The 19,843-nt window shown below is 30.9% G+C and overlaps 1 protein-coding gene across 4 annotated transcripts in view; it reads left to right on the forward strand.

The window, feature by feature from the left end:
* The window catches only part of LOC145266475 (neurotrypsin-like), a 219,882-nt gene that overhangs the window by 155,179 nt on the left and 44,860 nt on the right, over positions 1-19,843 (forward strand). For all 4 annotated transcript variants that reach the window (XM_080122166.1, XM_080122169.1, XM_080122168.1 and 1 more), the window contains one exon: positions 2,590-2,759. In XM_080122166.1, the coding sequence (XP_079978292.1) occupies positions 2,590-2,759 (170 nt within the window). The remainder of the gene's footprint in view (positions 1-2,589; positions 2,760-19,843) is intronic.

Below are 19,843 nucleotides of genomic sequence, written 5' to 3' on the forward strand. Positions count from 1 at the left end.
GAGCCACCTAGTAGACAGCTTTACTTATAAAACCAGGATGAATAGATCCCTGATGACTTGAATGCTTTCTTAACAACTTCAAAGATGCACTTTCCTTTACTGAACTCTCCAATTCTACCATCTTGAACTTGATCTGGAATTGAATTGGAAAAAATTGAATCTAATAAATTTGTTCTGATAGATTTTCTTACCCGTTTTGCACATCTGGAGTGAACTTGAAGAAGTGACTCATATGCCTCAAGGTCTATGTATTGGTTCGGCTATTTAATTTAATTCATCATTTGTCAGAAAATGAGCATAATTATGATGCAGCTAAAATATATACTGGAACAAAGAGGCTATTTGAGATTTTCCAAAGTGCAGCTTATTCCCAAAATGGATAGATCACATGATCACTCAAACGAATATCTCTTCCAGGCTCAGTATGAACTTGGTGAGTTGGATTCTGAATATGGACACAAATTTCTTGCAGAAGATTCTAGAAGTGGGAGCTTAACAAGATTCAAGATGGAATAAAAGCTGAACTCATCAGAGATTTAAACATTCCATATCCTGATTTAAATTGGGTCACAAATAATCGTCACAAAGTCATAAATTGGGTATTCTAATCGTCACAAAGTCATAAAGGCATCTCTGAATTCAACCAACTGTAACTCCTAGGACAGAACCATTGAAAGATGAAATTCGCAAGGAAAAACAGTATTTTTTTCTAAAAGTAATAAAAAAATAAAACTATAACACATTTTTGTCTCGAGAGTAAAGTTAGACAAAGCAAACTTCAATAAACGAACTTTGATGATTTGAGGTGAATCAGGTTTTCTCAGAATTAATTTATTTACTTATCACCAAGCGAAATGGTTAGAATATACGCTGATGGGCTGGAAGATTGAAAGGACAGTGAAAGGAGTGAGTCCCTCCCCTGTATCTCTGTCTCTAGTCTGTTGACTAGAGACAGAGATACAGGGGAGGGACTCACTCATCCTTCTATGATGGATTCACTTATATATATTTATTTTTTATTTTAATTTTAAAGAATCATTCTCATCCCCATAAGGATGATTCTTTCTATGATTTTCGAGCTTTCGAACTCAAACTCTATAAAACTCCTCCAATTGAAACTCTATAAAACTCCTCCAATTGAAACTCTATAAAACTCCTCCAATTGAAACTCTATAAAACTCATCCAATTGAAACTCTATAAAACTCATCCAATTCAAACTCTATAAAACTCATCCAATTCAAACTCTATAAAACTCATCCAATTGAAACTCTATAAAACTCATCCAATTGAAACTCTATAAAACTCATCCAATTCAAACTCTATAAAACTCATCCAATTGAAACTCTATAAAACTCATCCAATTCAAACTCTATAAAACTCATCCAATTGAAACTCTATAAAACTCATCCAATTCAAACTCTATAAAACTCATCCAATTCAAACTCTATAAAACTCATCCAATTGAAACTCTATAAAACTCATCCAATTGAATCTCTATAAAACTCATCCAATTGAAACTCTATAAAACTCATCCAATTGAAACTCTATAAAACTCATCCAATTGAAACTCTATAAAACTCATCCAATTGAAACTCTATAAAACTCATCCAATTGAAACTCTATAAAACTCATCCAATTGAAACTCTATAAAACTCATCCAATTGAAACTCTATAAAACTCATCCAATTGAAACTCTATAAAACTCATCCAATTGAAACTCTATAAAACTCATCCAATTGAAACTCTATAAAACTCATCCAATTGAAACTCTATAAAACTCATCCAATTGAAACTCTATAAAACTCATCCAATTGAAACTCTATAAAACTCATCCAATTGAAACTCTATAAAACTCATCCAATTGAAACTCTATAAAACTCATCCAATTGAATCTCTATAAAACTCATCCAATTGAAACTCTATAAAACTCATCCAATTGAAACTCTATAAAACTCATCCAATTGAAACTCTATAAAACTCATCCAATTGAATCTCTATAAAACTCATCCAATTGAAACTCTATAAAACTCATCCAATTGAAACTCTATAAAACTCATCCAATTGAAACTCTATAAAACTCATCCAATTGAAACTCTATAAAACTCATCCAATTGAAACTCTATAAAACTCATCCAATTGAAACTCTATAAAACTCATCCAATTGAAACTCTATAAAACTCATCCAATTGAAACTCTATAAAACTCATCCAATTGAAACTCTATAAAACTCATCCAATTCAAACTCTATAAAACTCATCCAATTGAAACTCTATAAAACTCATCCAATTGAAACTCTATAAAACTCATCCAATTGAAACTCTATAAAACTCATCCAATTGAAACTCTATAAAACTCATCCAATTGAAACTCTATAAAACTCATCCAATTGAAACTCTATAAAACTCATCCAATTGAAACTCTATAAAACTCATCCAATTGAAACTCTATAAAACTCATCCAATTCAAACTCTATAAAACTCATCCAGGTGAAAATGAGAGTAATTCTCTTTTCAGCATTAAAAAAGTCAAAAAAAGCTGATATACCATAAAACAGAAAACAAACATTTTTTTATTTTCGTTCTTTAAAGGCAAGGCAAGGCAATACTTGGTAAGAAAACTCACGATGGTACTGGCCAAATGTGGTTGGACGATGTGAAATGCAATGGCGATGAAAGTACATTGCTTGAGTGCAAACACAAGCCTTGGGGAGATTCAAATTGTAAGCACAGTGAAGATGCAGGCGCAGAATGTATTGGGCGTAAGTTATATTCTTTTTATTTTTTATAGAAGCATTTGAGGATAAGAGTTAATGAGATGGAAGATAAGTTGACAGGATAAGAGGATTTAAAATCTCCACATACCAGCGATTCAAAGCAGCCACCCCAGAAAATAGCAAGTCTCCCCTTTTGTCAGAAACATTGCTTGTGGAACATGAGATTTAAAGGACAAAAGAAGGGAAGTAAGCTTTAAAAAACTGCTGAAAATATTCAATTCAATTTATTTGGCCAAAAAATAAACGAATTGTGCTTCAAGCACAATGTAGAGAAAGGTTGGTAGAAACGTATGCAGAAGAAGACATATCCCAGCATCTGTTGATATTCACCTTGAATCATCACATTGTTGATGTACTTAATACTTGTCCATTCCAAGATGCATTCTCTATCCCCCTTATATATGATAGCATATATTGGTTCTTCCATGAATTCTGATAACAAGTGAACAGAAAGAAATTTTCATAAAAAACTCCGTATGATGATAAGACAGAGGATAATTTTTTTTTATTAAAATAATGTTAAAACTGTATAAGTAACATTTTTGGAATAACATTTTCGAGTTATCTACCTTTTTTCTTCTTGCCCTGTCAGCTCAAGCTTTCAAGATTCTGTTTAACGTCGGTCGATGCTGATATATCTAAAATTTGATTATCTTCTGATGCTGATATATCTAAAATTTGATTATCTTCTGATGCTGATATATCTTAAATTTGATTATACAAACTTTTATGATCACTGAAAAAAAAATCTTATTTTATGGTCACTGAAAAAAAAATCTTAATATTTCATTAGAACAAGTAAATTAATTAATACAATGCAAGCTCTGAACTCATCAATCCCCAAATGGAGACAAGGCTCAACTGGACTATCTTTTTATGAATAATAAGTGGATCAATAGCTGTCATAACTGTGAAGCTATTAGTAGTTTCTATAGTGTGTCTACTGATCATAATTGATTCTAAATTGAAGTTAAGTCTACAGGCGAACAAAACAAAAAAGTCCTACAACTGGTCAACATTATTACACGACAATCAGATTAAACAGATTCATATTCAAACTGCAAAACAAATCTGATGCTTTACAAGCTGCAGTATGGAAGACAGGAACCAACTGCTAATACCACATATTAACACTTCATCAGATTGCACCAAGAAGCAGCAAAGAAGTGTATACTTCTGAAGTCCAAGGTAAAGCAAAAAGTACCGTGGGAAAATGACAAAATAATATTAAAACGAGAAAAGTTAAAAAACATAATCAAAAAGCAACATAAATACCTCACTCGACAGAATACAAAATTAAAGAAGCAGGCGCTTCAAGAATGTATACCTATCAGAACAACAGAAGTTCAAGAAAAAATAGATCGAATCCAGAATGCAGCAAATAACAAACAATCCTATCTGGCTTGGCAAGTAGTAAATGAGATATCTGGCCGCAAACGACCTGCCAAAGCTAAGTTAAAGGCAAACATCACGGAAAATAAATATTCGAAATGGAAAGCATATTTTGAAAAGCTACTTGAAAAGAAACCAGAAGTGACAGACCAACCAATTCAGCCGATTGTTGTACAGGAACTCGATATTGAGAAGCGTGATTTTACAATGGAGGAACTTCTGCCTGTACTAAAGAAGACCAAGAATCGTAAAGGTGCAGGTTTAGATAACATACCTCCTGAAGTATGGAAGACAGGTGGCTTCAATGACATCCTTCTTGATTCATGCAAGAATAATCCAAAAGTTATTCGTATATGGAGAGAAGGATGCATACTTCCCTTCTCCAAGAAGGGTGACCTAAGCATACCAAGCAACTACAGAGGAATAACACTCACTCCAATTGCAGCAAAAATCTACAATGCCATGCTTCTCAACCGTATCCAACCAAAGATCGAAGAAGTGTTCAGGAAGAATCGAAATGGATTTAGAAAGAATCACTCTACTACTAATCAAATACTTACTGTCACAAGACTAATCGAAGGAGTCAAGGCCAAAAACATTGAGGCAGTCATGCTCTTTGTAGATTTCTCCAAACCGTTTGACTCCATACATAGAGGAAAAAAGCATATGGCATTCCAAATGAAGTCATTAATGCTATCATGATGCTTTATGAGCACACTCGAGCAATGGTCAGGTCACAAGATGGGGATACTGAATTTTTTCGACATCCACACCGGGGTTCTACAAGGAGATACTCTTGCACCTTTTCTTTTTATTGTCTGTCTTGACTTTGTACTTCGCACCTCTGTTGATATACACAACATGCTAGTCTTCACCCTACATGAATCCAGAAACTGACGTCATCAATCAGCACACATAACTGATGCAGATTACGCAGACGATATTGCTTTGTTTGCGAACAACACTGCTGATGCGCAAACACAAGCTAGAAAATGCCGCAAACAACATTGTTTTCTCCACATGCAGATAAAACAAAGTTTATGACTTTCAATGTGGAAAGAGAGATCAGGGCTCTGAAAGAAGTCACTGAGTGTATGTATCTGGATAGCAACATAGTTTCCAGAGAGAGAGATCTTGAAATTTGCATCTCAAAAGCATGGGCCACATTGGATGGGCTACATTCAGTATGGACTTCAGGGCTAACTGACAAACTGAAAAATGGTAGAGTCTGTCTTTGTTTACAGTGCTACAGTCTGGACACTCACTAAAAGATTGGAAAGAAAACAAAACGGCATATGCTATGAACAGTAATAAATATATCTAAGTAAAATCATTAAATATATTTTAACAAAATCATCCCACAAAGCAACAACTTTATGGCAACCTACCTCAGGGAGAGACACCTATGATTTGCCAGTCACTGTCTGAGAAGCGAGCATGAATTGGTGAGTGATGTATTGCTAACTCCACCACATGGACATGAAAGCAAAGGACAAGCTAGATCCACATACATCCAGCAAATAGCACACAACGCCAACTGTGAAGCTGAAGATTTGAGGCAGCTGATGCAAGACAGGAAACTTTGGAGAGGAAGAGTCATGTTGTTCCTAATGCCGATGATTAGAAACAGCTCATCACAAATTACAAGTTGCTTAATACAAAGAGAAGCAAAGAAACCAAGAAATTTTATGTAGGTTGATTTCCATCATTCTATACCGAGCAAGACAAGGTTTGCCATTTAGGGGCAACAGTAAAAGCTCTACATGTGAAAATTGAGGAAATTTTCTTGAACTTGTGGAAATGTTTAGCAAATATGATAATGTGGTTAAACTGCACCTTGATGTACTGAAAAGATCCCAGGTGTCATTACTTTCAAACAGGACTCAGAATGGTCTGATCCAAGCTTTGGCCATTTCAGTTAGATGAGTAATATTAAAAGAAATTCACAAGAGCAAGATCTTCTCTATCTTCATGGATGAAACAACTAATGTATCACGTACAGAACAGATTTTTTTGTTGTGAAATTTGTACATGACTTTAAAATAAAAGAACGTTTCATGCACGTGTTCAATGTGTAATCAACAACTGGTGAGGAACTGAGGGATGAAGTGATGTCTATGCTTAACACAAATAACCTGAACATAGATGATATGTGTCGATAAGGATATGATGAGGCAGTAAATATGAGTGGAATATACAAGGGATTGTAGTACAGAGAACAATGTTTTTAGAAGACCATTCACTTGACCTTGAGAAGCTATCAGACACAAGAAGTGCTTGCAGAGAATCAACTCTTAGAATCATGAGGAAGGTTATTCCAGCTCTGAAGCAATTTTTAGAAGAGATAGTACAAAAAGATCCATCAGGAGATACCTCAATATTGTTGAAAAATATTAACTTTGAATTTCTTGTTTTTCTTGAAATTGCTACACCAGTTTTTCAAGAAACTGTCTATGCATTTAATGCACTACAGCAGAAAGACCTTGATTTAGCTGCATCCTACAGAATTCTGGATATAGTGCTACAAAGCTTGAGAGAATTAAGAAATGATGAAAAGAGAATTAAGAAATTATGAAAAGTTTCAGGACATTTTTGAAAAGATTAAAGTGAGACGTGAATAAATGATCATCGACCTTCCCTCTGTGATTTCTGAACAAGGCAGAAGAAAAATGTCGGTAAGATACAAGTATAGTGCTACATCTGCTACGGAGGACAAGCAATACCAAACCTTGGATGGCTACTACTGTTTATGTTATGTGTTTTAGATACAATGTTACAGGAGCTACAAAGAAGATTTAAAGGTAGGAACAACACATGAGACATCCTTGCATGACAGTCCAAGATAACTGGAAAGAACCTGTGGATGAAGAAACATTCACATCATTGCTAAAGTTATGCCAGTTTTATGAGCTATGGTTGGAATTGAAGATATTCTATTCCTCATTTCCATTCCATACAAAACACTGCAGCTGCCCGGCTGAACTTGATGAAGGAAAGCAATGCTCAGGAGATATTTCCACTTATGTTTAAACTCTGAACAATTTATGCCACTATACCCGTCACAACTGCAACAGAACCTTCTCTAAACTCAAGCTGGTGAAGATAAAGCTGTGCAATCTGTGCACCGAGGAGAGGTTATCTGATATCTTGTTGCTAACAATTGAAAATGATGCTGACGATAATGCAGTTCATGAGGACCACATGTTCATTTTGCCAAAATCGAATCCCATCATATGAATTATTTCTTTCATGTATCAAATTTGATCGCTTCAACTGTTCACACTTTTTATTATCGTTCTTTTCAAGACCACTAACAATAATAACTGTGTTTCATATTTTGTATTCATAATGGCTGGGAAAGTTGTTAGGTGAAAATAACAATTATGGAAAATATTTTATTTTTAATTTTATTTTAAATTAATTTAAACTTTTTTTAAAATTTTTACCTTTAATTTTTTTCTTTTATTTTTACTTTTAATTAATTTTATCAATTTAAACCTTTTTAATTTTAATTTTTTTATGTTTACTTTTAATTTTATTTTTAATTAATTTAATCTTCTTCATTGTATTTTTACATGTAATTTCCATCTTCCTATTTCGACCACCCCTTCTCTCCTATCAAACTAAACTTTTCCACCTCTTTCTTCACTTTTCGTTGTAGTCACCAACCTCTGACAATCCTCCTTTTTCTCTATTTCGGCTGGCCTCTCCATCCCCTGCAGCCCCCTTTCTTTTTTTCATTGGTCATTTCTCTCTGTCCGTGTCTGTCTGTCTGTCTCTCTCTCAGTGGATCACACATAGAATAAAGATTCACAAACTAACAAAACTAAACAAAAAAACTAAAAAAAATATTTCATCAAAATGAAAAAAAAACATTGTTTCTCAATTCTCTTTTCCTCCTTCGTTTTTGTTGTTTTATTTCACCTTTCATTTTCATTGTTTCTCAATTCTCTTTTCCTCCTTCGTTTTTGTTTTGTTTTTTCACCTTTCATTTTCATTGTTTCTCAATTCTCTTTTCCTCCTTCGTTTTTGTTTTGTTTTTTCACCTTTCATTTTCATTGTTTCTCAATTCTCTTTTCCTCCTTCGTTTTTGTTGTTTTATTTCACCTTTCATTTTCATTGTTTCTCAATTCTCTTTTCCTCCTTCGTTTTTGTTTTGTTTTTTCACCTTTCATTTTCATTGTTTCTCAATTCTCTTTTCCTCCTTCGTTTTTGTTTTGTTTTTTCACCTTTCATTTTCATTGTTTCTCAATTCTCTTTTCCTCCTTCGTTTTTGTTGTTTTTTTTTCACCTTTCATTTTCATTGTTTCTCAATTCTCTTTTCCTCCTTCGTTTTTGTTTTTTTTTTCACCTTTCATTTTCATTGTTTCTCAATTCTCTTTTCCTCCTTCGTTTTTGTTTTTTTTTTCACCTTTCATTTTCATTGTTTCTCAATTCTCTTTTCCTCCTTCGTTTTTGTTTTGTTTTTTCACCTTTCATTTTCATTGTTTCTCAATTCTCTTTTCCTCCTTCGTTTTTGTTTTGTTTTTTCACCTTTCATTTTCATTGTTTCTCAATTCTCTTTTCCTCCTTCGTTTTTGTTTTGTTTTTTCACCTTTCATTTTCATTGTTTCTCAATTCTCTTTTCCTCCTTCGTTTTTGTTTTTTTTTTCACCTTTCATTTTCATTGTTTCTCAATTCTCTTTTCCTCCTTCGTTTTTGTTTTTTTTTTCACCTTTCATTTTCATTGTTTCTCAATTCTCTTTTCCTCCTTCGTTTTTGTTTTTTTTTTCACCTTTCATTTTCATTGTTTCTCAATTCTCTTTTCCTCCTTCGTTTTTGTTTTTTTTTCACCTTTCATTTTCATTGTTTCTCAATTCTCTTTTCCTCCTTCGTTTTTGTTGTTTTTTTTCACCTTTCATTTTCATTGTTTCTCAATTCTCTTTTCCTCCTTCGTTTTTGTTGTTTTTTTTCACCTTTCATTTTCATTGTTTCTCAATTCTCTTTTCCTCCTTCGTTTTTGTTGTTTTTTTTCACCTTTCATTTTCATTGTTTCTCAATTCTCTTTTCCTCCTTCGTTTTTGTTGTTTTTTTTCACCTTTCATTTTCATTGTTTCTCAATTCTCTTTTCCTCCTTCGTTTTTGTTTTTTTTTTCACCTTTCATTTTCATTGTTTCTCAATTCTCTTTTCCTCCTTCGTTTTTGTTTTTTTTTTCACCTTTCATTTTCATTGTTTCTCAATTCTCTTTTCCTCCTTCGTTTTTGTTGTTTTTTTTCACCTTTCATTTTCATTGTTTCTCAATTCTCTTTTCCTCCTTCGTTTTTGTTTTTTTTTTCACCTTTCATTTTCATTGTTTCTCAATTCTCTTTTCCTCCTTCGTTTTTGTTGTTTTTTTTCACCTTTCATTTTCATTGTTTCTCAATTCTCTTTTCCTCCTTCGTTTTTGTTGTTTTTTTTCACCTTTCATTTTCATTGTTTCTCAATTCTCTTTTCCTCCTTCGTTTTTTTTTTTTTTTTCACCTTTCATTTTCATTGTTTCTCAATTCTCTTTTCCTCCTTCGTTTTTGTTTTTTTTTTTCACCTTTCATTTTCATTGTTTCTCAATTCTCTTTTCCTCCTTCGTTTTTGTTTTTTTTTTTCACCTTTCATTTTCATTGTTTCTCAATTCTCTTTTCCTCCTTCGTTTTTGTTGTTTTTTTTTCACCTTTCATTTTCATTGTTTCTCAATTCTCTTTTCCTCCTTCGTTTTTGTTGTTTTTTTTCACCTTTCATTTTCATTGTTTCTCAATTCTCTTTTCCTCCTTCGTTTTTGTTTTTTTTTCACCTTTCATTTTCATTGTTTCTCAATTCTCTTTTCCTCCTTCGTTTTTGTTTTGTTTTTTCACCTTTCATTTTCATTGTTTCTCAATTCTCTTTTCCTCCTTCGTTTTTGTTTTTTTTTTCACCTTTCATTTTCATTGTTTCTCAATTCTCTTTTCCTCCTTCGTTTTTGTTTTTTTTTTTCACCTTTCATTTTCATTGTTTCTCAATTCTCTTTTCCTCCTTCGTTTTTGTTTTTTTTTTCACCTTTCATTTTCATTGTTTCTCAATTCTCTTTTCCTCCTTCGTTTTTTTTTTTTTTTCACCTTTCATTTTCATTGTTTCTCAATTCTCTTTTCCTCCTTCGTTTTTGTTTTTTTTTTCACCTTTCATTTTCATTGTTTCTCAATTCTCTTTTCCTCCTTCGTTTTTGTTGTTTTTTTTCACCTTTCATTTTCATTGTTTCTCAATTCTCTTTTCCTCCTTCGTTTTTGTTTTTTTTTCACCTTTCATTTTCATTGTTTCTCAATTCTCTTTTCCTCCTTCGTTTTTGTTGTTTTTTTTCACCTTTCATTTTCATTGTTTCTCAATTCTCTTTTCCTCCTTCGTTTTTGTTGTTTTTTTTTCACCTTTCATTTTCATTGTTTCTCAATTCTCTTTTCCTCCTTCGTTTTTGTTGTTTTTTTTCACCTTTCATTTTCATTGTTTCTCAATTCTCTTTTCCTCCTTCGTTTTTGTTGTTTTTTTTCACCTTTCATTTTCATTGTTTCTCAATTCTCTTTTCCTCCTTCGTTTTTGTTTTTTTTTTCACCTTTCATTTTCATTGTTTCTCAATTCTCTTTTCCTCCTTCGTTTTTGTTTTTTTTTTTCACCTTTCATTTTCATTGTTTCTCAATTCTCTTTTCCTCCTTCGTTTTTGTTTTTTTTTTTCACCTTTCATTTTCATTGTTTCTCAATTCTCTTTTCCTCCTTCGTTTTTGTTTTTTTTTTCACCTTTCATTTTCATTGTTTCTCAATTCTCTTTTCCTCCTTCGTTTTTGTTGTTTTTTTTCACCTTTCATTTTCATTGTTTCTCAATTTTCTTTTCCTCCTTCGTTTTTTTTTTTTTTTCACCTTTCATTTTCATTGTTTCTCAATTCTCTTTTCCTCCTTCGTTTTTGTTGTTTTTTTTCACCTTTCATTTTCATTGTTTCTCAATTCTCTTTTCCTCCTTCGTTTTTGTTTTTTTTTTCACCTTTCATTTTCATTGTTTCTCAATTCTCTTTTCCTCCTTCGTTTTTGTTTTGTTTTTTCACCTTTCATTTTCATTGTTTCTCAATTCTCTTTTCCTCCTTCGTTTTTGTTTTGTTTTTTTTCACCTTTCATTTTCATTGTTTCTCAATTCTCTTTTCCTCCTTCGTATTTGTTTTGTTTTTTTTCACCTTTCATTTTCATTGTTTCTCAATTCTCTTTTCCTCCTTCGTTTTTGTTTTTTTTTTTTCACCTTTCATTTTCATTGTTTCTCAATTCTCTTTTCCTCCTTCGTTTTTGTTTTTTTTTTCACCTTTCATTTTCATTGTTTCTCAATTCTCTTTTCCTCCTTCGTTTTTGTTTTTTTTTTTTTTCACCTTTCATTTTCATTGTTTCTCAATTCTCTTTTCCTCCTTCGTTTTTGTTTTTTTTTTCACCTTTCATTTTCATTGTTTCTCAATTCTCTTTTCCTCCTTCGTTTTTGTTTTTTTTTTCACCTTTCATTTTCATTGTTTCTCAATTCTCTTTTCCTCCTTCGTTTTTGTTGTTTTTTTTTCACCTTTCATTTTCATTGTTTCTCAATTCTCTTTTCCTCCTTCGTTTTTGTTTTTTTTTCACCTTTCATTTTCATTGTTTCTCAATTCTCTTTTCCTCCTTCGTTTTTGTTGTTTTTTTTCACCTTTCATTTTCATTGTTTCTCAATTCTCTTTTCCTCCTTCGTTTTTGTTGTTTTTTTTCACCTTTCATTTTCATTGTTTCTCAATTCTCTTTTCCTCCTTCGTTTTTGTTGTTTTTTTTCACCTTTCATTTTCATTGTTTCTCAATTCTCTTTTCCTCCTTCGTTTTTGTTGTTTTTTTTCACCTTTCATTTTCATTGTTTCTCAATTCTCTTTTCCTCCTTCGTTTTTGTTTTTTTTTTCACCTTTCATTTTCATTGTTTCTCAATTCTCTTTTCCTGCTTCGTTTTTGTTTTTTTTTTCACCTTTCATTTTCATTGTTTCTCAATTCTCTTTTCCTCCTTCGTTTTTGTTTTTTTTTTTCACCTTTCATTTTCATTGTTTCTCAATTCTCTTTTCCTCCTTCGTTTTTGTTTTTTTTTTTTCACCTTTCATTTTCATTGTTTCTCAATTCTCTTTTCCTCCTTCGTTTTTGTTGTTTTTTTTCACCTTTCATTTTCATTGTTTCTCAATTCTCTTTTCCTCCTTCGTTTTTGTTGTTTTTTTTCACCTTTCATTTTCATTGTTTCTCAATTCTCTTTTCCTCCTTCGTTTTTGTTGTTTTTTTTCACCTTTCATTTTCATTGTTTCTCAATTCTCTTTTCCTCCTTCGTTTTTGTTGTTTTTTTTCACCTTTCATTTTCATTGTTTCTCAATTCTCTTTTCCTCCTTCGTTTTTGTTTTTTTTTTTCACCTTTCATTTTCATTGTTTCTCAATTCTCTTTTCCTCCTTCGTTTTTGTTGTTTTTTTTCACCTTTCATTTTCATTGTTTCTCAATTCTCTTTTCCTCCTTCGTTTTTGTTGTTTTTTTTCACCTTTCATTTTCATTGTTTCTCAATTCTCTTTTCCTCCTTCGTTTTTGTTTTTTTTTTCACCTTTCATTTTCATTGTTTCTCAATTCTCTTTTCCTCCTTCGTTTTTGTTTTTTTTTTTCACCTTTCATTTTCATTGTTTCTCAATTCTCTTTTCCTCCTTCGTTTTTGTTGTTTTTTTTCACCTTTCATTTTCATTGTTTCTCAATTCTCTTTTCCTCCTTCGTTTTTGTTGTTTTTTTTCACCTTTCATTTTCATTGTTTCTCAATTCTCTTTTCCTCCTTCGTTTTTGTTTTTTTTTCACCTTTCAGTTTCATTGTTTCTCAATTCTCTTTTCCTCCTTCGTTTTTGTTTTTTTTTTTTCACCTTTCATTTTCATTGTTTCTCAATTCTCTTTTCCTCCTTCGTTTTTGTTTTTTTTTCACCTTTCATTTTCATTGTTTCTCAATTCTCTTTTCCTCCTTCGTTTTTGTTGTTTTTTTTCACCTTTCATTTTCATTGTTTCTCAATTCTCTTTCCCTCCTTCGTTTTTGTTGTTTTTTTTCACCTTTCATTTTCATTGTTTCTCAATTCTCTTTTCCTCCTTCGTTTTTGTTGTTTTTTTTCACCTTTCATTTTCATTGTTTCTCAATTCTCTTTTCCTCCTTCGTTTTTGTTGTTTTTTTTCACCTTTCATTTTCATTGTTTCTCAATTCTCTTTTCCTCCTTCGTTTTTGTTTTTTTTTTCACCTTTCATTTTCATTGTTTCTCAATTCTCTTTTCCTGCTTCGTTTTTGTTTTTTTTTTCACCTTTCATTTTCATTGTTTCTCAATTCTCTTTTCCTCCTTCGTTTTTGTTTTTTTTTTTCACCTTTCATTTTCATTGTTTCTCAATTCTCTTTTCCTCCTTCGTTTTTGTTTTTTTTTTCACCTTTCATTTTCATTGTTTCTCAATTCTCTTTTCCTCCTTCGTTTTTGTTGTTTTTTTTCACCTTTCATTTTCATTGTTTCTCAATTCTCTTTTCCTCCTTCGTTTTTGTTGTTTTTTTTCACCTTTCATTTTCATTGTTTCTCAATTCTCTTTTCCTCCTTCGTTTTGTTTTTTTTTTTCACCTTTCATTTTCATTGTTTCTCAATTCTCTTTTCCTGCTTCGTTTTTGTTTTTTTTTTCACCTTTCATTTTCATTGTTTCTCAATTCTCTTTTCCTCCTTCGTTTTTGTTTTTTTTTTTCACCTTTCATTTTCATTGTTTCTCAATTCTCTTTTCCTCCTTCGTTTTTGTTTTTTTTTTCACCTTTCATTTTCATTGTTTCTCAATTCTCTTTTCCTCCTTCGTTTTTGTTGTTTTTTTTCACCTTTCATTTTCATTGTTTCTCAATTCTCTTTTCCTCCTTCGTTTTTGTTGTTTTTTTTCACCTTTCATTTTCATTGTTTCTCAATTCTCTTTTCCTCCTTCGTTTTTGTTGTTTTTTTTCACCTTTCATTTTCATTGTTTCTCAATTCTCTTTTCCTCCTTCGTTTTTGTTTTTTTTTTCACCTTTCATTTTCATTGTTTCTCAATTCTCTTTTCCTCCTTCGTTTTTGTTTTTTTTTTTCACCTTTCATTTTCATTGTTTCTCAATTCTCTTTTCCTCCTTCGTTTTTGTTGTTTTTTTTCACCTTTCATTTTCATTGTTTCTCAATTCTCTTTTCCTCCTTCGTTTTTGTTTTTTTTTTCACCTTTCATTTTCATTGTTTCTCAATTCTCTTTTCCTGCTTCGTTTTTGTTGTTTTTTTTCACCTTTCATTTTCATTGTTTCTCAATTCTCTTTTCCTCCTTCGTTTTTGTTGTTTTTTTTCACCTTTCATTTTCATTGTTTCTCAATTCTCTTTTCCTCCTTCGTTTTTGTTGTTTTTTTTCACCTTTCATTTTCATTGTTTCTCAATTCTCTTTTCCTCCTTCGTTTTTGTTTTTTTTTTCACCTTTCATTTTCATTGTTTCTCAATTCTCTTTTCCTCCTTCGTTTTTGTTTTTTTTTTCACCTTTCATTTTCATTGTTTCTCAATTCTCTTTTCCTCCTTCGTTTTTGTTGTTTTTTTTCACCTTTCATTTTCATTGTTTCTCAATTCTCTTTTCCTCCTTCGTTTTTGTTGTTTTTTTTCACCTTTCATTTTCATTGTTTCTCAATTCTCTTTTCCTCCTTCGTTTTTGTTTTTTTTTCACCTTTCATTTTCATTGTTTCTCAATTCTCTTTTCCTCCTTCGTTTTTGTTTTTTTTTTTTCACCTTTCATTTTCATTGTTTCTCAATTCTCTTTTCCTCCTTCGTTTTTGTTTTTTTTTCACCTTTCATTTTCATTGTTTCTCAATTCTCTTTTCCTCCTTCGTTTTTGTTGTTTTTTTTCACCTTTCATTTTCATTGTTTCTCAATTCTCTTTCCCTCCTTCGTTTTTGTTGTTTTTTTTCACCTTTCATTTTCATTGTTTCTCAATTCTCTTTTCCTCCTTCGTTTTTGTTGTTTTTTTTCACCTTTCATTTTCATTGTTTCTCAATTCTCTTTTCCTCCTTCGTTTTTGTTGTTTTTTTTCACCTTTCATTTTCATTGTTTCTCAATTCTCTTTTCCTCCTTCGTTTTTGTTTTTTTTTTCACCTTTCATTTTCATTGTTTCTCAATTCTCTTTTCCTGCTTCGTTTTTGTTTTTTTTTTCACCTTTCATTTTCATTGTTTCTCAATTCTCTTTTCCTCCTTCGTTTTTGTTTTTTTTTTTCACCTTTCATTTTCATTGTTTCTCAATTCTCTTTTCCTCCTTCGTTTTTGTTTTTTTTTTCACCTTTCATTTTCATTGTTTCTCAATTCTCTTTTCCTCCTTCGTTTTTGTTGTTTTTTTTCACCTTTCATTTTCATTGTTTCTCAATTCTCTTTTCCTCCTTCGTTTTTGTTGTTTTTTTTTCACCTTTCATTTTCATTGTTTCTCAATTCTCTTTTCCTCCTTCGTTTTGTTTTTTTTTTCACCTTTCATTTTCATTGTTTCTCAATTCTCTTTTCCTGCTTCGTTTTTGTTTTTTTTTTCACCTTTCATTTTCATTGTTTCTCAATTCTCTTTTCCTCCTTCGTTTTTGTTTTTTTTTTTCACCTTTCATTTTCATTGTTTCTCAATTCTCTTTTCCTCCTTCGTTTTTGTTTTTTTTTTCACCTTTCATTTTCATTGTTTCTCAATTCTCTTTTCCTCCTTCGTTTTTGTTGTTTTTTTTCACCTTTCATTTTCATTGTTTCTCAATTCTCTTTTCCTCCTTCGTTTTTGTTGTTTTTTTTCACCTTTCATTTTCATTGTTTCTCAATTCTCTTTTCCTCCTTCGTTTTTGTTGTTTTTTTTCACCTTTCATTTTCATTGTTTCTCAATTCTCTTTTCCTCCTTCGTTTTTGTTTTTTTTTTCACCTTTCATTTTCATTGTTTCTCAATTCTCTTTTCCTCCTTCGTTTTTGTTTTTTTTTTTCACCTTTCATTTTCATTGTTTCTCAATTCTCTTTTCCTCCTTCGTTTTTGTTGTTTTTTTTCACCTTTCATTTTCATTGTTTCTCAATTCTCTTTTCCTCCTTCGTTTTTGTTTTTTTTTTCACCTTTCATTTTCATTGTTTCTCAATTCTCTTTTCCTGCTTCGTTTTTGTTTTTTTTTTCACCTTTCATTTTCATTGTTTCTCAATTCTCTTTTCCTCCTTCGTTTTTGTTTTTTTTTTTCACCTTTCATTTTCATTGTTTCTCAATTCTCTTTTCCTCCTTCGTTTTTGTTTTTTTTTTCACCTTTCATTTTCATTGTTTCTCAATTCTCTTTTCCTCCTTCGTTTTTGTTGTTTTTTTTCACCTTTCATTTTCATTGTTTCTCAATTCTCTTTTCCTCCTTCGTTTTTGTTGTTTTTTTTCACCTTTCATTTTCATTGTTTCTCAATTCTCTTTTCCTCCTTCGTTTTTGTTTTTTTTTTCACCTTTCATTTTCATTGTTTCTCAATTCTCTTTTCCTGCTTCGTTTTTGTTTTTTTTTTCACCTTTCATTTTCATTGTTTCTCAATTCTCTTTTCCTCCTTCGTTTTTGTTTTTTTTTTTCACCTTTCATTTTCATTGTTTCTCAATTCTCTTTTCCTCCTTCGTTTTTGTTTTTTTTTTCACCTTTCATTTTCATTGTTTCTCAATTCTCTTTTCCTCCTTCGTTTTTGTTGTTTTTTTTCACCTTTCATTTTCATTGTTTCTCAATTCTCTTTTCCTCCTTCGTTTTTGTTGTTTTTTTTCACCTTTCATTTTCATTGTTTCTCAATTCTCTTTTCCTCCTTCGTTTTTGTTGTTTTTTTTCACCTTTCATTTTCATTGTTTCTCAATTCTCTTTTCCTCCTTCGTTTTTGTTTTTTTTTTTCACCTTTCATTTTCATTGTTTCTCAATTCTCTTTTCCTCCTTCGTTTTTGTTTTTTTTTTTCACCTTTCATTTTCATTGTTTCTCAATTCTCTTTTCCTCCTTCGTTTTTGTTGTTTTTTTTCACCTTTCATTTTCATTGTTTCTCAATTCTCTTTTCCTCCTTCGTTTTTGTTGTTTTTTTTCACCTTTCATTTTCATTGTTTCTCAATTCTCTTTTCCTCCTTCGTTTGTGTTTTTTTTTCACCTTTCATTTTCATTGTTTCTCAATTCTCTTTTCCTCCTTCGTTTTTGTTTTTTTTTTTCACCTTTCATTTTCATTGTTTCTCAATTCTCTTTTCCTCCTTCGTTTTTGTTGTTTTTTTTCACCTTTCATTTTCATTGTTTCTCAATTCTCTTTTCCTCCTTCGTTTTTGTTGTTTTTTTTCACCTTTCATTTTCATTGTTTCTCAATTCTCTTTTCCTCCTTCGTTTTTGTTTTTTTTTTCACCTTTCATTTTCATTGTTTCTCAATTCTCTTTTCCTCCTTCGTTTTTGTTTTTTTTTTTCACCTTTCATTTTCATTGTTTCTCAATTCTCTTTTCCTCCTTCGTTTTTGTTTTTTTTTTCACCTTTCATTTTCATTGTTTCTCAATTCTCTTTTCCTCCTTCGTTTTTGTTGTTTTTTTTCACCTTTCATTTTCATTGTTTCTCAATTCTCTTTTCCTCCTTCGTTTTTGTTGTTTTTTTTCACCTTTCATTTTCATTGTTTCTCAATTCTCTTTTCCTCCTTCGTTTTTGTTGTTTTTTTTCACCTTTCATTTTCATTGTTTCTCAATTCTCTTTTCCTCCTTCGTTTTTGTTGTTTTTTTTCACCTTTCATTTTCATTGTTTCTCAATTCTCTTTTCCTCCTTCGTTTTTGTTTTTTTTTTTCACCTTTCATTTTCATTGTTTCTCAATTCTCTTTTCCTGCTTCGTTTTTGTTTTTTTTTTCACCTTTCATTTTCATTGTTTCTCAATTCTCTTTTCCTCCTTCGTTTTTGTTTTTTTTTTTCACCTTTCATTTTCATTGTTTCTCAATTCTCTTTTCCTCCTTCGTTTTTGTTTTTTTTTTTCACCTTTCATTTTCATTGTTTCTCAATTCTCTTTTCCTCCTTCGTTTTTGTTGTTTTTTTTCACCTTTCATTTTCATTGTTTCTCAATTCTCTTTTCCTCCTTCGTTTTTGTTTTTTTTTCACCTTTCATTTTCATTGTTTCTCAATTCTCTTTTCCTCCTTCGTTTTTGTTGTTTTTTTTCACCTTTCATTTTCATTGTTTCTCAATTCTCTTTTCCTCCTTCGTTTTTGTTTTTTTTTTCACCTTTCATTTTCATTGTTTCTCAATTCTCTTTTCCTCCTTCGTTTTTGTTTTGTTTTTTCACCTTTCATTTTCATTGTTTCTCAATTCTCTATTCCTCCTTCGTTTTTGTTTTGTTTTTTTTCACCTTTCATTTTCATTGTTTCTCAATTCTCTTTTCCTCCTTCGTTTTTGTTTTGTTTTTTTTCACCTTTCATTTTCATTGTTTCTCAATTCTCTTTTCCTCCTTCGTTTTTGTTTTTTTTTTTTTCACCTTTCATTTTCATTGTTTCTCAATTCTCTTTTCCTCCTTCGTTTTTGTTTTTTTTTTCACCTTTCATTTTCATTGTTTCTCAATTCTCTTTTCCTCCTTCGTTTTTGTTTTTTTTTTTTCACCTTTCATTTTCATTGTTTCTCAATTCTCTTTTCCTCCTTCGTTTTTGTTTTTGTTTTTTTTCACCTTTCATTTTCATTGTTTCTCAATTCTCTTTTCCTCCTTCGTTTTTGTTTTTTTTTCACCTTTCATTTTCATTGTTTCTCAATTCTCTTTTCCTCCTTCGTTTTTTGTTTTTTTTTTTTTTCACCTTTCATTTTCATTGTTTCTCAATTCTCTTTTCCTCCTTCGTTTTTGTTTTTTTTTTCACCTTTCATTTTCATTGTTTCTCAATTCTCTTTTCCTCCTTCGTTTTTGTTTTGTTTTTTTTCACCTTTCATTTTCATTGTTTCTCAATTCTCTTTTCCTCCTTCGTTTTTGTTTTGTTTTTTTCACCTTTCATTTTCATTGTTTCTCAATTCTCTTTTCCTCCTTCGTTTTTTTTTTTTTTTTTCACCTTTCATTTTCATTGTTTCTCAATTCTCTTTTCCTCCTTCGTTTTTGTTTTGTTTTTTCACCTTTCATTTTCATTGTTTCTCAATTCTCTTTTCCTCCTTCGTTTTTGTTTTTTTTTTTCACCTTTCATTTTCATTGTTTCTCAATTCTCTTTTCCTCCTTCGTTTTTGTTTTGTTTTTTCACCTTTCATTTTCATTGTTTCTCAATTCTCTTTTCCTCCTTCGTTTTTGTTTTGTTTTTTCACCTTTCATTTTCATTGTTTCTCAATTCTCTTTTCCTCCTTCGTTTTTGTTTTGTTTTTTCACCTTTCATTTTCATTGTTTCTCAATTCTCTTTTCCTCCTTCGTTTTTGTTTTGTTTTTTCACCTTTCATTTTCATTGTTTCTCAATTCTCTTTTCCTCCTTCGTTTTTGTTTTGTTTTTTCACCTTTCATTTTCATTGTTTCTCAATTCTCTTTTCCTCCTTCGTTTTTGTTTTTTTTTTCACCTTTCATTTTCATTGTTTCTCAATTCTCTTTTCCTCCTTCGTTTTTGTTTTGTTTTTTCACCTTTCATTTTCATTGTTTCTCAATTCTCTTTTCCTCCTTCGTTTTTGTTGTTTTGTTTTTTCACCTTTCATTTTCATTGTTTCTCA

Source organism: Euprymna scolopes, chromosome 41 (genome assembly GCF_053919585.1).
Source record: "Euprymna scolopes isolate OS-2025 chromosome 41, ASM5391958v1, whole genome shotgun sequence".
NCBI classification, from domain to species: Eukaryota; Metazoa; Mollusca; class Cephalopoda; order Sepiida; family Sepiolidae; genus Euprymna; species Euprymna scolopes.